At 34.4% G+C, this 27,915-nt stretch overlaps 4 protein-coding genes across 5 annotated transcripts; 2 read left to right on the forward strand and 2 right to left on the reverse strand.

The window, feature by feature from the left end:
* Positions 1–1,233: 1,233 nt before the first annotated feature.
* LOC140810190 (uncharacterized protein At5g01610-like) lies at positions 1,234–4,109 on the forward strand. The gene is made up of 3 exons (XM_073168057.1): positions 1,234–1,524; positions 3,006–3,060; positions 3,573–4,109. The coding sequence occupies exons 1-3, from the start codon at positions 1,423–1,425 to the stop codon at positions 3,950–3,952; spliced, it is 537 nt and encodes a 178-aa protein (XP_073024158.1). The 5' UTR covers positions 1,234–1,422; the 3' UTR covers positions 3,953–4,109.
* A 7,687-nt stretch (positions 4,110–11,796) lies between these two features.
* Positions 11,797–18,151, forward strand: LOC140809276 (SNF1-related protein kinase catalytic subunit alpha KIN10-like). 2 transcript variants are annotated; one of them, XM_073166854.1, is made up of 11 exons: positions 11,797–11,946; positions 12,674–12,872; positions 13,099–13,283; positions 13,372–13,554; positions 13,668–13,799; positions 13,897–14,082; positions 14,485–14,574; positions 14,650–14,733; positions 16,877–16,987; positions 17,200–17,433; positions 17,916–18,151. In XM_073166854.1, exons 2-11 carry the CDS (start codon positions 12,695–12,697, stop codon positions 18,027–18,029), a joined length of 1,497 nt encoding a protein of 498 aa, XP_073022955.1. In that variant the 5' UTR covers positions 11,797–11,946; positions 12,674–12,694; the 3' UTR covers positions 18,030–18,151. The 2 variants fall into 2 exon arrangements, with proteins under 2 accessions (XP_073022955.1, XP_073022954.1); XM_073166853.1 differs by having other exon boundaries at positions 11,798–11,951.
* A 997-nt stretch (positions 18,152–19,148) lies between these two features.
* Positions 19,149–22,306, reverse strand: LOC140810888 (probable receptor-like protein kinase At5g61350). Its single transcript, XM_073168794.1, has one exon. It carries the CDS (start codon positions 21,794–21,796, stop codon positions 19,229–19,231), a length of 2,568 nt encoding a protein of 855 aa, XP_073024895.1. The 5' UTR covers positions 21,797–22,306; the 3' UTR covers positions 19,149–19,228.
* A 940-nt stretch (positions 22,307–23,246) lies between these two features.
* Positions 23,247–27,707, reverse strand: LOC140810955 (protein NEN1-like). Its single transcript, XM_073168885.1, has 6 exons — positions 27,171–27,707; positions 26,784–26,941; positions 25,944–25,990; positions 25,196–25,259; positions 23,887–24,638; positions 23,247–23,644 (listed from the first exon to the last, which is right to left on the reverse strand). Exons 1-6 carry the CDS (start codon positions 27,451–27,453, stop codon positions 23,413–23,415), a joined length of 1,536 nt encoding a protein of 511 aa, XP_073024986.1. The 5' UTR covers positions 27,454–27,707; the 3' UTR covers positions 23,247–23,412.
* Positions 27,708–27,915: the final 208 nt, after the last annotated feature.

The raw sequence follows: 27,915 nt of genomic DNA on the forward strand, positions 1-27,915 counted from the left end.
AGAAAGTGAAATAAACTATTTCTAAAATTACCAATTATATCTTCATTTCTATCTCTTCTTGTTTGTTTCAACTTATTGCTAGACAATTTTATATATTAAAAAGTTAAAAATTCATCAATCTTTATAAAATAAAAAATTGGACGTGAGATTACAAATAAATAATGAACATATTACCTTATAAATATGGTTTTGTAATAAATGAAACGTCGCCTGATCCAAGGATTACATTTATCTTAATTTGGTAGAATATTTCTTGTTCTATGATTTAACATGTTATATTTTATTTTTTGAAAAATATAACAAATTAAATGCATATTCTAAGCAGTTATATACAACAATATGTCCAAGGTTGGAACCTGTTTTAGGCTCGATATTTTAAGAATATTCTCTGGGTTTTTTTTTTATAGTTGAAACAAAAAAATAAAAAAAAATTAATTGCAATTGAATTATTTCAATTTTAATTTAAATTATGTGAATCTATTATTATAAGATCACAAAATAAAATTTTAATTTTTTTTTAAAATAGTTTCGTATGGAATATTATTTGATTTATTATATGTGACAAGATTATATGTAGAGTTGTATATTAATACAAATGAATTCAAATATGTAATAGCTGTGGGACTTGGGTCTATTTCATTCGTTTGAAATATAAATATTATTTTTTGGAGTAGGTTTTTTATGAGACGGTCTCACGAATCTTTATTTGTGAGACGGGTCTACCATACCGATATTCACAATAAAAAGTAATACTCTTAGCATAAAAAATAATAATTTTTCATGACATGTCTCACAAAATACGATTCACGAGACCGTCTCACACAAATTTTTACCTATTTTTTTGTTATCCAACTGAAATACATAGCCAGTGTTTATATTTAGTATTATGTATCATATTCATTAAATATATTAATCATTTTCAACGATTTTCAAGTCTAATAAAATACTAAATAAATAATAGGCAAATGAAAATTTTCATTGTGAAATTTTTTAATCCATGTGAAAGTAAAACAAGTCTTATATAGGGGTCGAAGTTTAATGATATACCAAATTATTTAATTTTTATTTCATTTATTCACAGTTTAGGACTTTCAAAATGGAATTATTAAAAAAATTGAAATTATGAATTTCTTCATTAAAATTTCCACCGACACTTATTATAATAATAATTGTTAATTTATTTTTTAAAATAATCAAAAGTCCTTGTCTTGTTTAGGGGCGCCGTTATTTTCAGTAGCCAGTGGCAAAGCTCAAATTAGCTGTGACACACCAACTCTTATGGCTTGCGAATGAATGATCCAGAAAGAAGTGAGAGAGAGATCGAGAGAATTAAGATACACTCAAGGGATTCGATAAGATCTCACATTATTGGTTTGAAAGATCCCATTTTGAAAAACAAAAACCTGCAAGAAAAGGCGGAAAATGGAGAAAGCTTTGATAAAAGTGGGGAGCCTAAAAGCAAGTACATTCTGGGTTTCCAAAAAAGCAAAAGAAGAGATCTCCAACATCTCCCAAGACATCTCGGTATACCCTTAATTTCTTTTTTGGATTGGGTTTCAGATTTGACCGCATTTTGGTTTGTTTATAATACGCATGCATTTGGTGTCAGTTTAATCGAACACGTTCTCTGTTTTTTATGGATGCTTAATATTGTGTATTCGATGAACGAATTGTCGGATTGAGATCTGTTTGGTGATTCTTGGTGAATGAAAGTGTAAATATCAGAAAATGGCATCGACGATGATTTTTTTTTTTTTAAAAAAATTCTTGGGTTTTAAAAAAACTTATCAACTTCTAAAGTACAAAAGAATGTAAGATTTGCGGACCTAATCACACCAAGTCACCATCCCTTGAATTTCATGATCCACCCTGGCCGAGGAGAACACGAATTCCGTCAAAATGGAACGTTTCTTGCGTTTTATGTGGTGAAATGTCAGTGAAGAGATAATGAAGAGGTAGTGTATGGTTAATGCTTGGCTTACTCCTTTAACATTTTATGGTTTGGTCAATGCTATGACGTCAGGATAGCTTTTGTTTTTCCCTTTTTTTGTTCTGGAGAACACATGGTTGGATGTATCAAAATATGACTAGTTTTGTATGACATATGTGGAATATTAACAGCTAACTGCAAATGTTTCTAGCGTTGCAACATAAATAGGAGATTGTGAATTGACAAGGTAACCCAGTGGTAGGATGTTGGTTATAGAAATCATGAATTAAGAAGAAATTTTAATTCAGAAGTTTATTTAAGAACCCTCCTCATACTATGGATCTTTCTTAATTGTGGGTTATGTTTAGGAATCCGCAGTTTATGTACAAAGTAATTCCTGTAAGAAAATGTTGTTGAATGTTACAATATCAATGATGTATTGAATGAGGAGGAAGTTATTGTCAGGACTCAGGATGGAATGAAATATAAATAATTGGATTATTCGCCTTTCCTTTAACATCTCTCCATATAAATTAGCCACCTTTGGTTTCATTTATTTATCCGCAGATGAATTGTAGTTTTCTTTCCTTCACAATTCTTTTTGCCAACGATTTCTGATCTCCCAGTTTTTCTTGGAAACCTCTCTTCTCGTTTTATGACTTAAAACATGGAAGTGGTGACTAGAATAGCACAGTAGCAATTAGCAAGGTTAACTCGGTAGTATGTCTATTCATCAATCTTATTCAGTTGAAGTTCTGTAAACGAATCAAAAACTTCCCTGCAAGTTTGATTAGATGACCGATTGAAAAGGATAGATGTCATGCATATCAACTTCCAGTTAAGATTTGGATGTGTTTTACTCTCTTAGCTCAATTGTATCTATCACTCAGTACTTAAAAACTTTATTGAAGTCAGTCTATATTTTCATCTGTTCGTTCTGTTAACTTGAGGTAAGATGACATTCTCTTTGAAAATGCTTTGTATCGTGAGTCTTGACTTCGTTTGACATTGAATCAAAGATAACTGATAACCTATTCCAAGTTTCATCTGTTGACGATAATTTGATCTGATGCAGACATTTTCGAGTACAGTTGAAGAGAAGGCTAAATGGGTATTCAACAAGCTCAAAGGTAAGGAGCTAATAAATTTATGATATTTCCCAAGTATGTCTTAAGACTCAACATTGCCAATTCATGTCACTTATAAAATATAGATGAGTTTAAATTTCCGAAGGAATGTGGTGTTTTAGGTAGATTGAAGCAGAGATAAGTTATGGAGAATCAGTTTTTATGCCAACGCATGTTAAATGACTTTACAAAGAGTTAAAGTAATTGTTAGATGAAAATCTTATGCTACACTTGATAATATATAGTTTGCTACAGAGCTTTAATATTTACCATGTGTTCTGTTAGGTGATACAAGTCAAATATAAAGTCAGGGTTTGTACAAGTGATTAATTTATTGTTGATGTAGCAAAAAATGTGTTTTAAGTGTAGCAAACAATGTCACCCAGATTGGAAAATGAGGTGATATTTGTTCCATTTCCCTAACCTGGATTTCAACAAATGTGGTAATTCATTTCGGTAACACGCTTATCCATACTTGAATTCAGTCGTTTGATGTATGCTAACTTTCTCCACAGGAAAACCAACTAAGTCGTTGCCCGATCTCCTCCGAGAAAACAATCTTCCTCAAGGTCTATTTCCCCAAAACATAACGTGTTATGAATACGACGAGTCAAAATCCAAGCTCATCGTCTACTTGCCCTCTCCATGCGAGGTGTGCTTCAAGGACTCTTCCATTTTGAGATACTCAACTCGTGTGAAAGGTATATTATCGAGGGGAAAGCTCTCAGGGATCGAAGGATTGAAGACTAAGGTGTTGGTGTGGGTTAAGGTGACGAGTGTCAATGTCGAAAGCTACAAGTCTGATAAAGTCTGGTTCACAGCCGGGGTGAAGAAATCCAGGCCGAAAGATGCATATGAAATGGCTCGTGATGCCATTAGAGTCGAAGAATTTTGATCGAAAAGGATTGCAAGCTACGTGTATAGCACAATGTCTATACCCATGCTTGCAACTGCTTATTTTTTTTAACTTCAGTGTTTTGTTTTTTGAAAAAAAATTTGTTGGAAATTCTTATTCTTATTTGTGTGATTATATGAAGGGCATATGAAATGGATGTAGTATCTGTGTAAGATGGCCATTTAATAAACAAATCGAAAAAAAGCATGTAAGAGTTTGCTATTTTTGTATTTGCAATGGGGGTTTCTCTCCCATTTGTCAACTTATGTTGTAATCTGTATAAAGGCTGTTAGTCCCGCAGATTGTGCTGCATTCAGCAGCCATGACCATTCGATCCCGAAATCTTTTGGCATTATGCGATGAAAAAGTGAAGTGAGACGAGCTCTCTGGTCATACATTAACTGAAATCGTGTGCATGTATTTTCGTTCCGCTGGAAGCTCCTATGCCTGCTGTTTCATGTGCATATATTTAGGCTGAATCAAAGATATTTTTTGACATTTTATTGTTGCACTTTAGGTTTTAATTCTTGTACTTAATAATTTCCTTGAGTCATTAAAAGTCTATTGATATTTAAATAGCAAGCTTTTGTAGAGTTTTTAAAAGTTAAGTTTGAATATTACACGATTTTTTAAAATTCTACAAAGTTTACGTTGAATGTCACAAAACTTTTGTAGAGTATATAAAAATTTATATTGAATACCTCTAGACTTTTAAACTCCATAAAAGTTATTAAAAGTTTAGAACTAATACACCCCCCTAATTCTCTTGTTGTAAAGATATTTGTGAGGCCCGTGGCCGGAGAGGATGGGGTGATCGCTGGTGTCATGAGGTTGCACGGACAATGAGCGGTTTTTGGCAAGCTTCTAGGTGAAAGGAACATGAATGAACCCATCATACATCGGAAGGAGAGAGATTCCAAAACTGTTCAGGTATGAGACTGTGCTGTTGAGGAAAGTTTAAAAAGATTTGATCTTACTACTTATATCAAGAAGATGCATCTTCTTTTCGTTAACTCATCAAATAAGAACTCCAAAGTTAAAGTGTGTTTGATTTGGCGTCATTCTGAGATGGGTGATCCCTGATAAATTTCGTAGGATACGTATGAGTGGGGACATAGGTACGTTGAAATGACCAGTTTTGTTATAGTGATGACAGTCGTCGAATCCGAAACGTTATAATGTTCAAAGCTTTTCTTAAAAAAAGTAAAAACCCCACATGTTTTCACCATGTTTTTGCTTGCCAGTGTTGTATTAAATTTTTTTGAACTTACTATTCAAATCCTGGAATGCTTTCAACGACATCAATTTTTGGTCTCTCGTTGTGGTTTATGATCTTTCATGTCCAACGACTCATCGTGGAAATGAACTTGCTTAGGACGGTGCAAATTGGATGACAAAAACTCCAACTGATTACGTATTTGGTGATTCAAGTAGGTTCTTTGCTTATGTGATTCTTTTTCTTTCTTTCATACACATGTTTCTGGTGTGACTTCAATGCCAAAACCATGTGGGACACAGTTTTTTACGGAAAAAACACAATTCACGTTTCGTTTTTTAAAAAAGAAAAGAAATTCTTGAATCATCAAATTTCATGAACTTGTACCTGCGGTGATTTTCTCCAACTTTCATCTGTCAAATCTGACCCAAATCGCGATTTCGAGAAGCCTCTTCGTTTGATGGCAGAGCCTATCAGAATTAGGAGAGGTGGTGAGTTCTAGTTTCTCCCACCACGCGTACGAGATTATGGACCCATGATGATCAGAACCAAGGTTGTAAATGGCGGGAGACGGTGGCGGAGCGGTCGGTGACCGTCTACCACCTAGGCTGTGCGCTGTTGAATTTTTTTAAGTATTTTTTTTAAAGATAATCATGCAATATAATTATTTTTATATAAAATGTGCTTTAAGCACAAAATATAATATCATCTAGATAATGTGCAATTAATAAAGATTCATCATCATATAAATGCTATTATGATAACAAATATTTTTACCAAAAAACTAAGTTTAAATTTTTTAATTATTTTTCTGACTGCGGGCGGCGAGCGGATTGTGAGTGGTGGTGTGAAATAAAATTAGGTGTGTTAGGGTTTTAATATTTAAAATTATTTGACTTTGACTAGGTTTTTAAAATTGTTGACTAGGTTTTTAAAATTGTTGACTACAACTTAAAAATCTTGACTGACAGCCTAGCCCGCCTGCTCGCCGCCTCGACCTGCCTTCCCAACGCCGTGTAGCTTGGGCCGCCTAAAACACCCGTCTCATGCATAGGCGGTGCGGTCGAGGGCCGCCTACCGCCTAAGCGGTGCCTAGGCGGTCGCCTCGACTATCATTTAGAACACTGATCAGAACTATAAAAGATAAGTCGGAAATTGGATGCCACTCATAGTACACAACTCTGCAGTAATTTACAATAAACTGGAAAAATGTTGGTTTTGATGACTTTTATTTTTCAGTTACAAAAGAAATTTGAATACATTTCCATTTGAGGGTGACGAAGGTCCTTCCTCCTTCCCGTTGGATCCGCACCCTGTTCTTGGTCACCGGCCAAAAACTTCAAAGAAGAACCTGAAAAGTCTTTGGGTACGCAAGCGACTGGCAATTTTTCCGGTGGATCATTTCTACAGCTTTCCGCGAAAACACAACCACCGATTGTATCTAGAACAAGAAGTATACTATACAAATATGCAACGAGCATTCCCTCGAGAACCAAGAAGGAACTGAGAGCCATAGAATTATGATAAACCTTTGTTACACGATACTGAAACAATGCTTCAATGGCAGCCAACGCGAAATTGAGAGACACGGCTAATGACAATCCGGTTATGGTCCTGCCTCTTATCAGAAAAAACGCCTTCACAATCATGGTAAATCCTCCTTGTTTTTCCATTCCTGATAACACTAATGCCAGGTTACATGTGATGTAGGAATTAGCAAGAATGATGGAGTAAATGATGGCTCCAGTTGCAGACAGGAGAAGCAGAAATCTAGAAGAAAGGCCTAACACATCGAAAAGATTGAAATATATTAAAAGAATACAGAAGCTCGTCGCATTTGCTGATAGCATGACTAATGAGTTCCAGAGTTGCGTGATGCAAAGGGTATTGAAAACTGAAATCCAAGAAGAAAATGAATATGCTTTTTCAAATTTACGGTGGTCCAGAGCTCGAATAACAACGGATGCTTTGGCAAGGAGGAGGAAAGAGAGGGAAAAGGGCAGGACTAAAAGGTATGTAAAAATGGTTTCAGAGAGTTTAAGGTTGAGAACTGCAAATAGCTCTGATGATAGAGGGAATCCTGCGGCAAGAAGAAGAGACCTCACTCGGCCATGGACTAATGCGAAAAGATGCGACGATGAGACGAGTGACTGCGCTAAGAGAATCGAGACAGCATAAGGGAACACAATAACCGAAGGAAACAATGTGAAATACTGAAAATCTTTCAAGAAAGTGAAGATTGATCTTCTCATGATTTCGCCTGTTCTTCCCATCTTTCTGTCCCCTTGTATGAGTCACTTGAAATGGAAGAAATGAAGGTGGTTTCTTTTAAATTTGTGCTGGATTTGGATTCTCGGTGGTTTGAATGAATTGATTGTTCAACAACCATAAAGCTAACAACAAGAGCAAAGTTGGAGTTGTATTCTGCTTCGGTTTCATCAATGACTTGGTTTGGAATTATTTCATCAATGACTTGGTTTGGAATTATTCTCAAGTGTTTCTTTGTGATATCCAAAGCCTGGTGTTAGTTACAAGGCATGGAAGAAGCACCTTTTCCATGATAACATCAAATATGAATTTTTATAGTAATTCTGCTGCCAAGCATTGTGAAAGATTTGCGCAATTCTAACAAAAGATCTTTACAAGATTACAACAACAAAGAGTTAAGTTCTAGTATATTTATGACATACATCAATTTGTGCACACAATTTCTTCTATAGGATTTATTTAATTAATGTTTTGACTTTTTATTCTTTTTGTTGTCATAATTAGCTCATATCGATACTTCTAAGAATTAAATTGTTGGTGTATCTCAAATTTCCAATTTTTTTTTTTAACAATTGATTACAAGTTCTTGTTAATTCAAAAATGACTCATATAAACAATTGGACTCTCACCCTCGTCCTATCCGCGAAGCTGAGGCGGGATAAAAGCGTAACTCCCCAAGAGCAGGTATATTAGGCATAGAAGAACACTAGATATTGCAAATAGAAGGCTCGGGTCTATAGACCTTGGTCCCTAACTCATTTGCAAGATCTGCAAAAGGCTTTGAAGAAGGTTTTAGGGTGTAGCCCTTTTTTCTAGTCATCCTTTCGAACTCGAAACTTCATATTGAATTTGAGACCTTGGTGTCAAATTATCTAGAATTCATCGACATTAACCATTTTGGTGTGTTTTTTTTTCTCAATATCAAAACAATTAAAAATATGTCATTGCAAGAAAAAAAAAAGGACTCGAAATGATCAGTAGAAAAATAGGCGAATCATATTAATATTCAATATAAGCAAAAAAATATAATAGAATTAAAATTTACATACAAAAATAATAATAGAGGTTGGTTTTGGGGGGTCTTCGAGATTGCTTGCATTTGAAAAAAAATAAAAGTGCCTATATTATATTATCTTCGAATCTGAATCTGCCCAACCTGTATGTGAAAATAATATAAAATAAAAATACAAAACCCAACAAATTTGCAAGATGAATAAACAAATACAATAAAAATCACGAGCATTTAAAAAATGGTTTTGTATTTGGATGTGATTTGTGTCACCAAACAATATCGAGTATCTTGTTTTCTAGACATGATTCTTGTACTAAATATCATATTATAACAATATTATTTCACAAAAATGATTGCTAGAAGACAGAGCATGGAATAATCTATTAAATTTTTTACAAATAAAATATTTTACAAATCAAATAATGGTTTTAGACTTTTAGGTATCAAACAAAGAAAACAGATATATGCGCAAAATATGTCACATTTTGTAGTCTTGCTGGAATTAGAGCAATCTTCATAATGTAGTTTGGTGGGCAGTATGTTGACATACACGATATTAATGTTGTAGGTTGATTACATCATGGCTTAAATAATAATTTATTTAGGTATTCAAATCTAATTTATTTCAAATTTCAAGTCGTGTTTAGATTTGACAAATTTCAAATAGATTTTAAATCAATTCTTTCTAATTCAAGAATTATTGTATTTGTTTTAAAATACACTCAAGACGAGTGTCATTTGAAATTCTTCCTCCAAATCAAATTCATTAAGCACAATCTCGATTCATTTTTTTAAGACAAAAACTTGTGTGAGACAATCTCATGAGTCGTATTTTGTGATACAGATATTTTATTTGGGTCATTCATGAAAAAACATTACTTTTTATGCTAAGAGTATTACTTTTTATTATGAATATCAGTAAGATTGACCCGTCTCATAGATAAAGATTCGTGAGACCGTCTAACAAGATAGATACTCTTTTTTTAAAAAAAAAACATACAAAAGCTCGGATTGTCAATATTTTCAAATGTGTTTTTATGACCATTTCGATTTTGCTGAACTTTTTAAACAAAAATAAATGAAAATACAACATATATAATGTGTTGGTTGAATTGATCTTGCAATTCACAAATGGGCCTTATTTACAACCCAGTAGCCCATTAACTTGTGGCACGACTTAAGCCCAATTATGTTTATCTTTGGGCTTACTGGTTCCATTGGTACGGGCTTTCCTTTGAAGGATGAAAAAACTTCAAACCCACTGTACTTTGTCGCATTTACAATATTTTATTTTATTTTATTTATGGTTGTTTTTAAGTTGAAGCTAAAATAACGTGCAATGGAAGACTTGATGTAAAATAATTTGTTAACATTTTCAGGATAAATAAAATAATCAAAACAATTCCAAGAATGCATTAAATTAAATTAAGTAACAAAAATATGAGAAATATTATATTGCTTGCCTTCGGATTATTTGTGGCCGCCGTGCACGACTCTATTGCTTATTATTTATAAATACTAGTGAACAAAATAATGACTATTTACGTATGAGTGGGTCTCATGTGAGACCGTCTCATAGTATCCGTTAGACAGATCAATCCTACCCATATTCACAATAAAAAGTAATATTTTTAGCATAAAAAATAATATTTTTTCATGGATGACCCAAATAAAATATCTGTCTCACAAATTCGACCTGTGAAACCGTCCCACACAAGTTTTTGCTTTTACGTATATGAATCGCTATGATGATCATTAATAGATTGAGATTTATTAATAAAATTTTGTTATAATTTTTAATTATTATTTATATAACAATAATGCAATTATATTAAATTGTGATTTGTAGATACAATATATTAATTTTTTATTTTTTAAAGTATATTAGAAATTGCAGTTATGAATAAATAATACGAAACATTATTTATCTAAATAAATAGGATATTTTCTTAAAAAATAATTTGTGCCACAAAGTTAATTCAGAGTCTCGACCGTTATATATAGTATATAAATACTAACGAACGTCGTATACGCGATGCATGTATAAATAATGACTATTAAACTATCATCATGATTATTAATAGATCGAGTTGATTCATAAAATTTTGCTATATTTTGTAATTGTTATTTGAAAAAGGATAATATAATTATATAAAATATGTTATTTGTAGAGATAATATATGAATTTTGGAATTTTTAAAGTCGATTACATAATGTATTTATGAGTAAATCATATGAACAAAATTATTTATCTAAATAATTACGATATCTTCGTAAAAATTAGTCGGTGTCATAAAGTTGTAACATTAAAGATATCAACATATATATATATATATATACACACACTACAATATCGTGCATATAAATTTAATATATTAAATCATTTCGATGAAATACAAAAACTACTTCGAAAATATTAGAATTTTATCAAAATTAGAAGGTCTTTCATAAGACAGACTCACAGATTTTTATCTTTAAGATAAATCAGCTTAGTTTTATATCTATAATAAAAAATAATATTTTGAAATAGAAGTATTTTTTAAATGAGTCAGGTCGAGTTAAGATCCGTCTAAAAAAATTTATTTGTGAAATAATGTTATGAGTTTTGTGTATTCGACATATTCTATATTTCATACTACTATCATGGGGTTGTTATTTTGTCAAACCAAAAAGATAGCCAAACACACAACAAATTGAACAAATAAAGAAATTATTGTACTTGATTTATCTTTAAGGGTGTGTTTGGTTGAGTTGATTAAATAAGGATAGATTAATAGTCAAATATTTATCGTTAAAATTTTAAGTTGTTTTAATAATCATTTTGACTCGGTTTAAGATCAAATTTTATGGATAACTATTTGATTAATAAAATTGGATCTCAAACCGGGTCAAAATGATTATTAAAACATCTTAAAATTTTACCGATAAATATTTGACTATTAATCTATCCTTATTTAATCTACTCAACCAAACACACCATAAGAGTATTCTTTTTATGAGACGGTCTCACGAATCTTTATCTGTGAGACGGGTCAACCCTACCGATATTCACAATAAAAAATAATATTCTTAGCATAAAAGTAATAATTTTTCATGAATGACCTAAATAAGAGACATGTCTCACAAAATACGACCCGTGAGATCGTCTCAAATAAATTTTTAACTGTTTTAAAAGATTCAATAAATGATCAGATTTATGAACCATTATCCATTTATATAAAATTGTCGTTGGATCATTTATCGTTTACACATGGACAAATAAAAAAGACAAAAAATTGGTGAATGGGAGAGATAATATTTACACGTGGGACTAAAATTTTATTCAGCTGATATCAGATAGAATTGGTCCCTTTCTTTTCCTATTATATGTCCAATCATACTTGCTTTTTCCTTTGGATTCTCGTTTCACCACTTGCACTGAGCCCCCGCTTCCTTCCTTTCTCTCCATATTTGCTCGGAGGATTGGCGTTGCAGTATCATTGTACGCAGTGCTTGGATGTAAGGTACTTTCCTCTGGGAAATCAACTTTTTTGTCGATTTTTATTACGATGTGATCAACTGTTTTATTTGCTGGAAATGGAGTTCTTTTAGTGTTTTTGTCGAGATTACAGATGTGTGGTTGTTTATTGGCGATCGGTTTTGTGATTGATAATTGATTTTATGTTCGAATTTTCTAATCCGTAGCGTGTTGGAAGGTAATTGACTGACTGTAAGGATGGAATTTTGTCTTTTGAACTTTGAGTGATTGCTTATGGTGAGAGATCGATTTCTCCGGGTGAACCTATGAGTGAGCATGTGTGGAATATCCGCGCTTGTAATTTTTTGTGAATCTCAGTGTGCGACGTTTTGGTCTTAGCGAGGTTTGACTTTAACGTTGCGGCCTTTTTTGGGAATTCATGTAAGAACGGAGACTTCATCTCGTTTATTCTCAAGCCAGGAGACCTCGGCAGAGAGCCACAATCACCTGTATATCTCCTTTTGTTTTACTACCAAAACTTATTTCAGCATCGAACAACAGTTGCACAAATGTTTCATCTAATTGTTGTTTCAGAACGTTTTTGTGATCTATAGGATTATGATCTGGACAGAACTTTATTAACTTGACGTGTAAATTTTTGGAATTTATAACAAATTCAGTGGAAACCACTGCACATTCAGTGAATTAAAAGTTATTAATCTATCTGACTTTAGCTAGAACAATAACACGGGTTTTGAACTGCTCCAGGTTTCTTTGTTCAACTGAGATATGGAGACCAGAGTTAATACTGCTGATTCACTTGTGAGGAACTACCGGCTTGGAAAAACACTTGGGCATGGTTCCTTTGGGAAGGTTAAAATAGCTGAGCACGTTCTGACTGGATATAAAGTGGCTATTAAAATCCTGAACCGTCGTAAAATGAAAAGCCCTGACATGGAGGAAAAAGGTGTGAATTTGTGCTTGTAAGTTGTATGTCACCGTTTAGAGAACATGCTCTTTGATTCGTTCCGATTGTCTTCTGGAAGGCTTTTTGCTATGGTGTGAAAACTAGCAATTTTCAGTTTTTACACCTTTGATGCTATTTTCTTCACATTATAGTGTTTACTTTAAGTCCATTTTCTGTGAGATTAGCACTTGCACTGCAGTTTCTAAGAACTAAAAATCTTTTGCAGTTAGAAGAGAAATCAAAATTTGTCGATTGTTTGTGCATCCACACGTGATACGTCTTTATGAGGTGATAGAGACACAGTTAGACATTTATGTTGTGATGGAGTATGTGAAACGTGGGGAGCTCTTTGATTATATAGTTGAAAAGGGCAGGTTAGCAGAGGATGAAGCTCGGCACTTTTTTCAGCAGGTGAAGTTCTCTGTCATTTGTCTTTTCTAATTGACGGCCCTCGAGATAAGGGAAGAAATCAGGTTTATGATTTTCTTTATGGGAACAGATTATTGCAGGAGTTGAGTACTGTCACAGAAACATGGTGGTTCATCGTGACCTCAAACCTGAGAACTTGCTTCTGGATTCCAATGGAAATGTGAAGCTAGCTGATTTTGGCTTGAGCAACATTATGCGGGATGGACATTTTTTGAGAACAAGTTGTGGAAGCCCAAACTATGCTGCTCCTGAGGTTTTTGGTTCAAAATAAATTGTGATTGAGAGTTGTTATTGGAATAATCTATAGCAATCTTTTCTATGAAGAATGTTTTGAAAATAATTTACAAATGTGGAAATTAATTGCAGGTTGTGTCTGGAAAGCTCTATGCTGGCCCAGAGGTTGATATTTGGAGTTGTGGTGTGATTTTGTACGCTCTTCTTTGCGGTTCTCTTCCTTTTGATGATGAAAACATTCCCAACCTCTTCAAGAAAATAAAGGTCCACTAAATGAGTTTTGAGCTCAGTATTTTGTTTAATATGCTAGCATGTTGGTATGGAGATGATTATACTAATTAGTTTTTCCGAATAACTTTAGAGTGGATTGTATACTCTTCCAAGCCATTTGTCTCATGGAGCTCGTGATTTAATCCCAAGAATGCTGGTAGTGGACCCTATGAAGAGGATAACAATCCATGAGATTCGTCAGCACCCTTGGTTTAGGTTTCATCTTCCTCGCTATTTAGCTGTTACTCCACCTAATGCAATGGAGCACCTGAAAAAGGTATATATTTGTTATACGTCCCTATATTGCTTGTCGAGGTGCCTTTTTTTTGTTCTTTTCTCCATTTCTTTCTTTTTTTCTTCTGGGATAGATATGGAAAGCATTAATTTCTTATTTTCTTCAACAATTGGTTTAAAGCATGCCATCGACTGATGAGTAGTGGATCTGGCATTTGTCCTAATTAGCATTTCTGGGTCCTTTTTGTTAGTGGACTCTGCATATTGTATAAATGAATTGTCTTGCATAATTGCCATATAATTGTCAACACCACCTTGTTATTGATAAAAGGAGGATGAGCTTTTTTGACTGGTTACATGATGCTGTAACATGGCTGCATAATATTCTAGGTTAGTCGCCGTAGTTTTTTTTGCTCGTAATACTTGAACCAATTTGCTTTTGCAGCTGGATGAAGAGATAGTTCAAGAAGTTGTTAGGATGGAATTTGACAGGGGCCAGCTGATTGAGTCGTTGCAAAAAAGGATACAAAATGATGTATGCTATATTATAAATTAATTATTTCTCGTTGACCACTTTAAGTGGAGTTAACTGAATCACATTATTCTGCAGGCGACTGTGGCATACTATCTGTTACTTGACAACCGCGCCCCCATATCCACTGGATATCTTGGTGGTGAATTTCAGGAATCTGTGGTATGTTTGTATTGAATTTTTTCACTTTTTTATCATGCATTTGATTGAAGCTTTACATTCCTGCAGATTAACTTAACATGTTGTCTTTATGGTATATAAAGCTGTAGGTCCAAATTTAGTATAAGTTATATAGATTAATATTGTATAAGAAATAGTAAATTTTCTCAGTCCTAACTTGAGCTAAAAGGATAAAAAACGTAATTTTGACATTAATATTATGATATGTTTATAGAAGCGGTTTTTATGTTACTGTTTGTGTTATAAATTAATAATTGCTAAAAGTGTAGAATTCATTAACTATCAAATTTTCTTAAGATTAGAATCTCACGTTGGTTGTTTTTTTTAAAACAAATTCAAATCTAATTGAATGTCATATATGTTTCTTATTGCATCTAGAAGCTCAAGAATTTAAACTATTATAAACGTTATAAGATATTGTTGATTCTTCGATTTGTTCCTTGTCAGTCACGGGCTCCAAAGCTACAGTGTCATCTCCAGCTTAATCATCAGTTAATATTTATGTATTGTTGCCAAATATTTATTTTAAATTTAAAATATCTGAGCTAGGATCATTTTCGTCAGGATATATGGATTTATCATGATAACCTAACTCTTTAAGTATTCATGAATGACTTCTTTGCTTAAAGACTCATTTAAGTTACATGATGCCATATCTTCCACAGAATGGATTTTGTAATATCAAAAACAACTTCCTATTGTCGCTATGTGAATATTTACAATATACACTGAGCCTACAAGATTGGTTGCGTCCAACACATAATCTTTCCGGGAGATACTTTGACCCATATTTAGTTGATTTAATTAGTATATAATTAACTTGTACATGTTTACTAAATCTTGAATTTTACTCTATAGTTTTTTAAACTATTAATTTATCAATTAATTGGTGCCTTTTTATTTAATAGAATTTAGATGGTCCCAATGCTATTAATTTATAGAGAGTATATCGTATTTTAAATCTTCATATGCTACGTTACTCATGTTTATGCTTTATATATTGGCATTGCTCCCTGTAGATCTTCTGCTGTGGCTTTCACATGTAAAAGTTCAACATGTTCTCAAAACCTTATGATAGATCCTTATTGAAATTGAGAGTTGTTCGTTTTGTGCTTGACCTAGCTTTCATGATACCTCTGAGTGTAGTTTAACCTGTACTACATATATCTCAAGATCGACTGCTCTGAAGTTTTCACCAATCTAACAGGAGTTAAAGTCAAATGGGTTAATTATTGTGTAATTCCCTCTTCGTGATTGATGCTTAAACAGCAAATAACTGAATAGGAGAATGAAGCATGTTGATCAGTCAAATTCACAAATATTGCCTATCATGCAGTCACCGATCAAATTCACTTGCCCACCAAAAATTTCCTATGTATTTTATGCCCATCTCCAATTGAAAACTGAAGCTATTGTGGCTTTTAATTCCCATGTACACGCAATACTTTATTGGTCAGTTGGAAATGGTTCACTTGTAGGGGAAAATATAAGACGTGTCTAGCTTCTCACCATTGTAATAACTCGCGTAATACCGGGTCATCAGTATAGCTAATACTTTTGGGATCCATTAATATGATATTGTCTTTATTATATCCTATATAACCTAATGCATAAAAATAGAATGCATTGACTTATTCTATTTAGCTTGGTAAAGCGATTGGCATTTTGTGTGATGCAATGCATATCGTGTAAAAAGAATACCATGTGGTGATCTACGTCATCTGACCATTTTTCAGTGCTCCCATTTGACCCATTTGAAATGAAGTGAAATGGAAACTTAATTGGTAGAAAGTTCAATTTATGAATATATTACTACTGCCAGAAGTTCAAAATTTTCTTCTTTGTTACAGCATGGTTCGGCAAGTAATCATTTGATCTTAATTGTACCATTCTCCGAAAATTGAACTTCATTTGTCATGTCCTGGTTAAAGTATACAAGTTGAACCAACTAGTGTCTGATTTGCATAAGCAAATGAATTGACGCTTCCCTTATTTACAATGTCATTGTATTTTTGGGCCTGCCACCATGAAAGCTTTTGCTGCCTGACACAAATTCTAGTTTTCTCACCATGTCTTGTAATTTCCCAAAAACTACCATAAACATGGTTGTCATGTCTCTCTTCAGGAGACTTCTCCCGCTGTATCTTATCCAGAAGCTGATAAGCGCAGTTTTCCTCCTCATGGTATACTGTCACCTCAATTATGCAGCAAGAAGCAATGGCTAGTTGGACTACAGGTTCGAATTCTGAACTTATTGTTCTCTTTTCAGCTGGAGTAAACAAACTGTACCTATTACCCCATATTTTCTTCCTTGAGCTACAAGTAAAAAAATGTGCTAATTATCCAATACACAAGTCGTGGGGAAGAAAATAATTGCATTTACTTTATGATCTATGCAAGATATTTGGGTTGTTTTTCACTAATTTCTCTTTTTGACTACTTCGCCAGTCTCCAGCTCATCCGCGGGAGATTATGACCCAAATTCTTGGAGCTTTGCAAGGACTAAATGTCAGGTGGAAGAAGGTTGGGCTCTATAACATGAAATGCATTCTTGTTCATACTTTTCAAGATTCCAAGAACACGGCCACCAATAATCACGTAAACAACCATTACATTGACAATGTAACTTCTGTCAATGCAAATGTTTTAAAGCCTCAGAGTGTTGTGAAGTTTGAAATCCAGGTATGATAATATTATGTTTGGTTGTTTCTTTACCATTACCCCTACCTTGGTAGTATATGCTCAAAAAGTGAGATTTTAGGTGCTCGTACATGCCTTTAGTGCATTTTGAACTTACCTTTAAGATTTGACCATGCCCTTGACTTTTGTTTTAACATACCAACTACCAAGTGACAATGTTCTTTTCTTAAACAAGATTCGTGAGCAATGGGTGTTGAGGTAGACCCTAACATGTAGAATATTTAAAAAAATATATGCACGAAAGGTTTGAAGCCTAGCCTCCCGCATCATATCTCTAAGTCTTACCTAACACCCACTTCATCCGAATCTGTCAAACTTAATACTTCTCATCCTAGTATATAATGATACAGTATACCTATAAATTTAAGCCAAATGGGTAATCTGATGTACTATATAGTCTGGAACTCATATGCTTTGGAGACATTACTTTTTCGGTTAATGTCAATGAATTTGAATTTTGGCAGCTATATAAAAATGGCGATGCAGAGTATTTGCTTGATCTACAGAGGCTAAGTGGTTCAGTGTTACTGTTCCTGGATTTCTGTGCCTTTTTCATGATGAGGCTTCATGTTTCTTAATGCAAGTGTTAGTATTGTCAGTAACAAATTACGGTTATGTTGAGTTAATTAATTGTATATATGATTTTACTCCTAGCTTAGTATGTATAATAAATGTAATATAACTTTTTGCATCTTGTCCATTTTGTGTTTTCGCGGTTGAAACTTTTTAATAAAATATAATTGTCCACGTATTAGATGAGGAGTTCCATTTTATATTACACAAACGAGATACATGTATAAGACTCCTCGTTGAGATAAAACAAAAAATAAGAACCATCTAAATGACAAAGAAAACATAATTTTGATTTGTAATTTAAATCTTGTGGTTCCTTAGCAACATAGGTTGCGTTCGAATTGATGAATTTAATTTGAAGAAAATATTTTGATGATCAATAAATTTTTGATGTATTTAAAATTCATAACAATTATTATTAAAATTGCTTAAGTTAATATAAAATGAATTTGAAATTCACTTAAATTTTGTTCAATCAAAATAAGTTTCTTTGAAATGGACAACGTTATATTTGTCTTGGTCAGGTGCTTGCATCCCCGCAGCCGCTTAAAGAACCCCAATACCACTTATGGGTAAAGTGGTATAAAATAAAATAAAACAAATAGAAATAGTGTGGTCATGTATACAATAGCATGAACCGGGTTTGTACCAAAGAATGTATTCGAGTAATACCAGCTTAACTCAAGAAAAGAAAATAGTTTTTTTAGCTTGGTTGAGTAGTTTTTCAAGAGAATTAAAAATGAACCAATACTAACTTATCCGTGATTGATTCTACTTTCATTTCTCGATATTGTTTATTAATTTGATCTTATATTTATTAAAAATAAATAGTCTGTGTAAGAGAGAGGTTGCAGAAGATTAAATATTATAATTCAAAGAAAAAAAAAATGAAGCGACCAATTTGTTAAATTAAGATAAACAAAGACGTAGTAAAGTTTTTAAATTAAGATAAACAAAGACGTAGTAAAGTTCCCGACAAAGCAAGAACTCATGACTTCCGCGGTGAAGGTGGTTTGTAGACTTCTGCGTACAACTTTTAGATTTATTACAAAAAATAACGACCACGGATTCTTAAAGTTTTAAAAAAAACTAGCTTCTGCCATCTTATCCGAACAATCTTTTGATGAATTTGAGATTATATGAAGCTTGAATGAAACACAAAATCAAAATATAAATTCCATTGTGAGAAGAAAATTAAAATACACTATCTTCCATGAAAACTTTCAAGAAACATGGGAGATCCCACAACCAACCCAGAATCATCGCTAATATCAACAATCATGTCTTCTTTCGTCCCATTTCTTCCGACTTTTTCAACAGTCTCACCGATTTTAGCTTCATTTTCTCGATCAGAAGTTTCTGAATTTGTTCCTTGAAGCTGCAAGGCATACTCCAAATGCCACAAAACGTCCCCCATTGAAGGTCTATCCACTCCATGTTCGGCCAAGCATTTCTCTGCAGCTTCAACAAATTTCAGCAATGAATCTTTACTCGTAGTTCCAGCAATAGTAGGATCAACGATCTTTTCTATAACACCTTTTGCATTTTCTTGCTTAGCCCATTCTGCTAGATTCACTTGTTCTCTAGGCAAAGCAGGATCTAGAGCTGGCCTAGCACATAAAACCTCAAAAAGGACGACCCCGAAAGAGTAAACATCGGATTTTTCTGTCAATTGTTGTCTTCTGAAGTATTCAGGATCAAGATATCCGAAACTTCCCTTTACTGCGGTGCTGACATGAGTTTGATCCAATGAAGCTGGTCCAGCTTTAGACAAACCAAAATCAGAAACTTTGGCAACAAAATTCTCATCGAGTAGAATGTTTGTGGTTTTCACGTCTCGGTGGATGATCCCTTGTGTCGAACCAGTGTGCAGATAATGTAGACCTCGCGCTGAACCAATGCAGATCTCTAGCCTTTGCCTCCATGATAAAGGAGCTAAGTTGGAACCGTAGAGGTGGTCCCGTAGAGGACCATATGCCATGTACTCGTAAACAAGAATCATTTCTGATTGTTCATCACAGTATCCTATGAGTGATACGAGGTGCCTATGCCTCAGTTTTGACAGCAACTGAATTTCAGTTTGGAACTCGTTGATCCCTTGTGATGATGATGGATTGCCTCGTTTTATAGCTACTTTTGTCCCATCTTCCAACTCCCCGAGAAACACTTTTCCGAATCCTCCAACACCAATAATCGCCTTTTCATCAAAATTCTTTGTTGCATCACGTATCTCATGAAGAGTGAAAAATCTCCCAAGATTTTGACCAATGGAGGTGATACTCGAAAAAGTGGTGCTCTTGCTCTTGCTAGACAAGAAGCTACATTGTTTTGGATTAAGAGGAAGAAACCAAGATGAGAAGGTCTTCTGTTTCATGTAGCCTTTGGGTGTTCTCTTCCACCGGATTATCATCAGAACAAGCAAAACTAACGAAACTCCTCCCATTACTAGTCCGACACCAGCAACAGCTTTCATCTTTTGATTAAGGCCGGATTTTACACCTCCGTAAGTCCCATCAGCAGAGAACAATCCATCCAAACTCCCCGCTGAATTGCTCATTTTCATCACCTCCAAACCATTCAAGATAGCGTTTGGAACACTTGCATGAAGGTTTGAACTTGGGCCAATTTGAATATTGATGGAACCATTTGAAATATAAGAGGCGTTGAGCACAAAATCTTTGTAATAAGGAATGGAAAGGCCTGACGTAAGCGTCGAAAGATCAAGATTCGAGACGCCAGTTATCCTGTTGATATATACATTGAAGTAAAGCTCGTTGAGTCCCGTGCTGACAATATCGCAAAAATGAAGCCTAATCAGATAGGAAAAGCTTGGATCAACGGTCATTTCCCAAGTGAGGTTGAAATTCGGGTCGTTTACACCAGAATCTCCCATCTGATCGGCTGTTGCATATACCGAATAAGGGGCGATTAAAGGGGTCGCCCCACCGTTTGGATATTTTATCAAATTGGTAGGAACCGACACGTTTCTAGCTCCCTGCGGGAACTTCATAAACTGGCCATCTTGAAGCCATGTTCTCCACAAAGTGTCATTTTTAGGAGTGACAATCGCCCCTCCAACATTTAATCGATACGACACTTCCAATGCATAGCCATCCAATCCATTGAAATCACCTACCGGGTAAACAGCTGAGGCTGAATCGGATATGAGGTCTTTGGGGGAAGAAACAACCTCAATAGCATTTACAAAAGCGAAAGAATTCTTCAGAGGTGAAAACTTTAGGGTAATCTTATCAGAAGTAACATTAACGAGGTACTCTTTGAATACCATTTTATCACGATTCTTGACTGAAAATCCATGCAGGAGCACAATATCATCCGCGGTGACTGTAAATGTAGCTGAAGTAAGATTATAGGACCGGTGATGGAGAGGGTAAAAATGTAGACGTATCCAATGCCGACCTGGCTTCAAGATGGGAAACAGGTATATCGACTCGTGGGTAAAAATTCTTGCAGTAATATACAAAGGAAGAGACACGACTGGTGAAAAAGTAAGAGAATTGTTGGGAAACGAATTGATGGAAGTAAGAATGTCTTCATCTGTGGACAGGTAAGAAGCGGATTGAGGATCAGACTTGAAGGTTCTACCATCATCAAGCACGGTGTCATCAGGCGATCCACAGTCAATCAGATGCACATCGGTAGGATTAAACGAAGAAAAAGGCACGTCCGCAATCGCAACAAAACTTGTCAAAAGAAGAACGATAGAGACGACGGCAACATAAGATGTTCCAACCATCCTAACGGAATGCATGTCACAGATCACCCGACTCTTTCATATTAGACGGGGTCGAGTTTAAGGTGGCCAAAGGCAACGGAGTGTGCATAAGGGAGTGCGTGCATGCCACAGAAGTCGAAGAGTATGATCATTATGGATCAAAGTGCATGAAATAGTAATGTTTTTGAAGGGAAAGAAGGATTGTTTGTAGGTAAAGAATTGACCAAAAAAACGAAGATAAATTCAAAAGATGATTCTGTTAAGTTGTTGGAAGCATGTATGGGTGGAGAGAACGTGCGTGTACTATTGTCAAAATGAAAGAGTAGACTTCTTGAACAATAATATTAATATTCACCGGCGCCGCTCCAATGGACGGGCATTATTAGTTTTTATGAGTATTATCAAAACCGCGTATCCAGCTGGGAATTAGTTCGTTTCAGAAGATCGAGAATTCTTACAGTTGAAATTTTTTTCAGATACCTAAAGAGGTGATTGAAAATTTTTTTTCAGATACCCAAAGAGGTGATTGAAAATTATCGAGTAAACAGATGACTTATAACGGATTTGTTCATGCTACCATGTGGACACTGTCTTAATTCTTTATCCAAATACTATAAAAGGACAACATTTGATTTTCTATATAATGCAATGTTTGGAACGATTTATTTTGAGACTCAACTATAACAAACTCTTCGTCTGATGATATCTAACAAAAATTTTGTATAAACTTTTGTTGTTATTTGATATGAAGGGGGAGAAAATAATGTAATAAAAAATATGAAAGTTTTTAAATTCTCGGGTTGCCTAAATATGTCTGATTGAAGATGAAATAATATATTTATAAAAATTTAAATGTGTTTTTGTTATATTTTATACATATATAAATATACACGCATATGATTTGGAATGATCGTGGTTTGAGAGGACAAGAGCTGATTTGTGTCGGACATTCAGTGTGATTCTTGTTTACAATATCTGGTTGAAATTATTCTCTCTTTTTTTTTAATAAATTTTATATTTCCGTATTGTATTTGGAGCAATAAACAATAAATGTTTCTACATTTAAACATCTGTATCCGGCAGCCTTAGTCTGATGTTTTAGGCGATGACCATCAATACATTTATAATTGTGAATTAAATTATTATTCGTTTTCTTTATAGAGTTGACTAGAAATGATCAACTGAGTGCTTAAAGTTGTGAAGGTATATGACATTATATTCATCAAGTCTCTGGCAAGTTTCCGATACGATACTCGAATATTCTCAAATCACTACACATTTATTCAAGAGCACATCTTCTTCGTTACTCCATAGTCCAAGCATACAATTCAATTTTTCACTTAAAACTCAAACCCCACTTAAGTACTTGAGTATAATCTATGTGATCACCGAGAAACCCACTTTTCCAACAATAACTTCCTATTTTCCAGTCAATATATAAGTTCACAATCTCAACTTAAAAGCAATGGTAATTAAACAAGATAACTGAAGCTAACAATTTGCTATAGATGTTGAATACCAGAACTGAATCATTTATAGCATCGTGTTTAATCCTAATAGACAAGAATCACAAAGCTTCTCTGAATGAAGTTAACATTAAATAAAGTGGTACCGAACTCGATCCATCCGTGTAAACAGATCAGCTTATCCAATTAGGCTGAGTGAACGATCAGCTTTCTTGCTACTAATCGGAGGCCAGCATTTTGCTGATAATCATAGGAAACCAAGGAAAAGAATGCATCCACCAGAATTCCAGGAGTTAAAAGGGAATCAAGCTCTTCAAAATCAAATGTACTAAACACGAGCCTCTGAGTAGATGAAGTGTCTTTCTGGTATATTTCAGTCGTGCAACGAACGGTATCTCTGTCTGCTACAGTTGGTAAGCTGGGCATTTACATAGAATAAACTCTTAATGTTCAATTCTTATGAAGTATCAGAATTTTACAGCTTCCAAAAGGAAAAGCCCATAGCTAAAGTTGGATTAGAAATACTAGGTATAAAAATTAGGGAAACGAATAAAACTAAAAATTTCAAGGTAAAACTGATATATACGGACATATGGTCAGAAAAGGTAACTGTTGCTTCAAGGTTCAATAAAAATACCAAGAATATAAAGAGAGACTCACTGCAATCGGACAGTGGGAGAGTTGTAGTAGCCAGGCTTTATGTTCACCACACGCCGCCAATCAGAGAAGCTGCCTAAATCCATGAATAGCTTATGTGCAAGATTGTCAATTGCCTCCAGAGTATTGCATAGACTTGGCAATGCATTCACCACAATGTTTAAACGTGGCCAACCAGCATGATCAACAAACTTTGAACTAATTCCAAACCGTATCTTCAAACATTTACAGGAGAGTTGCAACGGGGAATTTTCATGCAATATTTGTATCTTTTGAGTACCACCAAAAAAGGGTACTGCTGAGACAGAGAGAGAAGACATTGAAACACCATCAGCATCCAAGAAGACAGTGCATTGATCGGAAGCCTCATGGAAAGTAACTTCATCAGAAGATCCTTGTGATGAAACACCAGCGTTTTCATCTTCCATCTTATCATCAGGAACAATTTCCCTTTTCACTTCTTCATTGAGTGCGATCATATTAAAAGGGTCAGCCTTTTCAAGATTGGACTCCACCAGTGGAGGATCTAATTCACCTGTGTTAGGTGTCATGAGTGATAATATGGGATGGATTTCCCCCATTCTATGAATTGGAGGAGATGACGTTGAATCATTTTCAACCTTAATACTCAAGGTTGACATACTTGTATTTCGTTCTATCCGCTCTGCAGAAGAATTTTCTTTACGACGACTTCTTGTGATAGCATTGGGAGAAACCCAACTATTTTCAGTGAATATGTCAGGAAGGCTGGATTCCTGCCAGCAAAACAAAAGGAAAATCATGCTATGAAGATACAAATATCACTATTTCGCATTCTAATACTAGATCAATATCAAACTGTGTTATGGGGGTTTTAGAATCTAGATTCACCAAATATCTATTTTTCCATCCCTGTGGTTTTAAACTCATTACTTTCAGATTGTATGTCAACATCAAACTGTGTTATGGGGTTTTAGAATCTAGATTCACCAAAAATCTATTTTCCATCCCTGTGGTTTAAAACTCATTACTTTCAGATTGTATACCAATATCAAGCTGTGTCATCGGGTCTTAGAATCTAGATTCACCAAAACTCTATTTTCCATCCCTGTGGGTTTAAACTCAGTACTTCAGATTGTATACCAGAAAAATGGCGTTATGCATCTAAAATGGTCATATGTGAAATAAAGCCGAGCACTACATGGGCCAAATTCTGCCTTTAGCTAGATAACTTACGGATCAATCATCAAAGTTGAGAATCATTATAATATAGTCGGATTCACATTTGTTCATCAACTTAAATAATTGAAAAGCCAAGAATTTTCGAAATTACCAAGAATAGAACAGTGGCACAGTATTTGAGTACTTCAAGATTCATTCGAACATCGTCTAGACTCCTGAAAGATTTTAGGAAAAAAATCAGTTAAGTTCCATGTCATGATTCAAAAGACATACTGATACATTCCATGAGATGGCAAATTTACAGAACAACCCAACTCAGAATAGAAAGGCAAATATTATTTGTTCCATTTCCATTTATTAATCAAGTTAACTTAAAGAATGAAAAACTAGTCGGAATCGGTAACGTCAAGACATTGCTAGTCAAATGATAGTTTTTGAGAAAATAAGCATCCGGACTCGGTAAAATATAACAAAGTTAGCTTGTTTATAACCAGACTATCATTTTTAGGTAGCACTGATACAAGAAGAAAGTCGGAATTGACAAATTAACTTGTTTTAATACCAACAAGGTACCTTGTGCTGCACAAAGAGTTCTAAACAAACATCACGTTAATAGATCGGACATTAGGAAACAAGACATGACATCAGCGTTGTTACATATCTCTTACAGGCATCTGTTTGTCCGATGACTACTGACACATGGAATAAAAGTCCATAAATACTATCCCTTCCTTCACCAAGTATGCACTCACACTTGCAGATAAAACTATTTTCTCATCTAAGCCTTTAATTGTTCACCACTAATAGTCTAATAGTCATCGATGACAATGGCACATAAACAAAATGGATTGGGAGTTTTTAAAAGGGCAGAGTTATAATAAAAGGAAAGCACGGATCACCTATGTGTTTGCTGACCAAGCCCAAAATATGTTGCAAGAGTTGCCATCTGGACAAAATGAATCAGAACATGAGTAAATAAGTGATACCGCCAATGAAAACCTTTTGCATGAAACCACTGTTACAGATTCGCATATTTCCAGATTCTAGAAATACTAAGACTAGATCCGTGATAGAATTGTTGTTGTAAATGTCAAATCAAGTCAGAAGCTGTTGGATAAAATTATTTTATCTTTTAAAATAATATTCTTGGCATAAAATATATTAATATAACAGAGCATTTTTGGGAGATACTGACAAAATTAGTTAAAAGTATTTAGGCTGACATAAGTAAAAAAGAATGGAAAATATGTTTTGGGCCTTGGTGAAGGAAAATGAAAATGGATGATAGTTCTCCTCACCAATCATAAAAGAGATATGACTAAATATATATTAAATACACATATGTTGAATATACAGTGAGAAAAAAAATACACTGGGAAAATATTGAGGTTTCTAACTCTTGTTAAAAATGTGAATAAACAAACGAGAAAAATACGACACAGGACACCACTAAAATTGTGCAAATAATAAGATGGCAAAAATACTTCACATAAAAAAACTTAAAATTTATTTCTGCTCCATTTTATTGATGAAAAAAGCAGGCAGTGAAAATTTGTGACATGTGCAAATGCACCAAATAAACATATACCCAGACAATAACCCATCTAGATTATTTTTCCAGGAAAACAAAAATCTAAAACTATATACCTAAGAACCATCCAATTTAGACAGTAATGCATCTCTTATCTGCTCATGCAGAAAAATGCTTCAAAAATTTTAAAACCTGTGCGGGGACTCACTTTCATGTCACCAGCTCGCCTTCCAAATTTTTGTGTTAACAGAGCTAATGAATCAATAGTCCCCTTTGGCTCTGGAGGTGGCCTGTTAATCTCAGAAAATGCTTCCCTTATGCGAGCACAATCAAATCTTAATATATTATGACCAGCCCATATCCTCCCTACATAGAGAGATTAATGTTTAAAGCTAGATTAATGTTTAAGAACCCTAAAACCTATGAACTTTTGGCTAAGCAGCCTAACAAAAGTAAAATCCAAAATTGAATCTAACGTCAACTCATTGAATTTTAAACAAAAGTTCACCAACCACCATAAAGAGCCACGCTGATATACTAAAACCAGCACCATTTATTAACCCCTTGGAAATGTAGAAGCATGGGAGTGACTTACCATGTAAAATTTCATAGACAACATCAGCTATATCAGCAAAGGACGGGGCAGAAACGACGGCGGCTCTGGTTATACCATTGCAGCGCACTGACAGAGAAGAAATGTGAGAAAGATCTACAGGTCGGACTAAAGTCGAGTAACTATGGAGCTCCACCAGCTTCCTCGGACAAACCAGAATCGCCCCAAACTCCAAAATCGCGAATCCCTGACGAGGCCGCGTTGGAACCGTCGTCTCCACGTCGAAGAACGCGATTTCGGGTTTCTCATCAATCGTGGACACCATCTTTAGGGTTTTTCCTTCAATGATTTTACATACAGTATTTGTGTATTTATGGAGCCAGTCGGTTAACTGGCGGGAAGACAAGGGTTTGGCTAGCAGAAAGGGGAAGGAAGAATCAAGGGAATACGTGCATAATTGGGAAAGAAGCGTGTTTACGTTTTATTCTTTTGTATGGATACAGATAACAAGGAAGGAATGCGTGACCTTTTGCATGGCTCCTAAGCCTAATTAAATAGGTGTGAAATTTGTAGAGGACTCAAATCCCAAGTTGCAAGCCACCTTGGCATTTGAATTCGATCCAATATTACGAAAAAGAAGTCACAGATTGCAGCATACCTCTGAATAAAATCTACTCGTATTGTTTTCATATCACTTATGTACGATTTGAAACCTCTGATTACAGATTTTTTTTTAAAAATTAGATTATGGATTTTTCATCCGCAAGAAATGTTCCCGACTTTTTTT

Source organism: Primulina eburnea, chromosome 13 (genome assembly GCF_022965805.1).
Source record: "Primulina eburnea isolate SZY01 chromosome 13, ASM2296580v1, whole genome shotgun sequence".
Lineage (NCBI taxonomy): Eukaryota > Viridiplantae > Streptophyta > Magnoliopsida > Lamiales > Gesneriaceae > Primulina > Primulina eburnea.

Coding starts and splice junctions, on each gene's coding strand:
- LOC140810190 (XM_073168057.1), top strand. CDS start 1,423: ATGGAGAAAGCTTTGATAAAAGTGGGGAGCCTAAAAGCAAGTACATTC. Junction 1,525..3,005: donor ACATCTCCCAAGACATCTCG/GTATACCCTTAA, acceptor GATCTGATGCAG/ACATTTTCGAGTACAGTTGA. Junction 3,061..3,572: donor GGTATTCAACAAGCTCAAAG/GTAAGGAGCTAA, acceptor CTTTCTCCACAG/GAAAACCAACTAAGTCGTTG.
- LOC140809276 (XM_073166854.1), top strand. CDS start 12,695: ATGGAGACCAGAGTTAATACTGCTGATTCACTTGTGAGGAACTACCGG. Junction 12,873..13,098: donor CCCTGACATGGAGGAAAAAG/GTGTGAATTTGT, acceptor AATCTTTTGCAG/TTAGAAGAGAAATCAAAATT. Junction 14,083..14,484: donor CAATGGAGCACCTGAAAAAG/GTATATATTTGT, acceptor TTGCTTTTGCAG/CTGGATGAAGAGATAGTTCA.
- LOC140810888 (XM_073168794.1), bottom strand. CDS start 21,796: ATGCATTCCGTTAGGATGGTTGGAACATCTTATGTTGCCGTCGTCTCT.
- LOC140810955 (XM_073168885.1), bottom strand. CDS start 27,453: ATGGTGTCCACGATTGATGAGAAACCCGAAATCGCGTTCTTCGACGTG. Junction 25,991..26,783: donor GGCGAGCTGGTGACATGAAA/GTGAGTCCCCGC, acceptor CATTTTGTCCAG/ATGGCAACTCTTGCAACATA. Junction 23,645..23,886: donor TCTCCCACTGTCCGATTGCA/GTGAGTCTCTCT, acceptor GTAAATGCCCAG/CTTACCAACTGTAGCAGACA.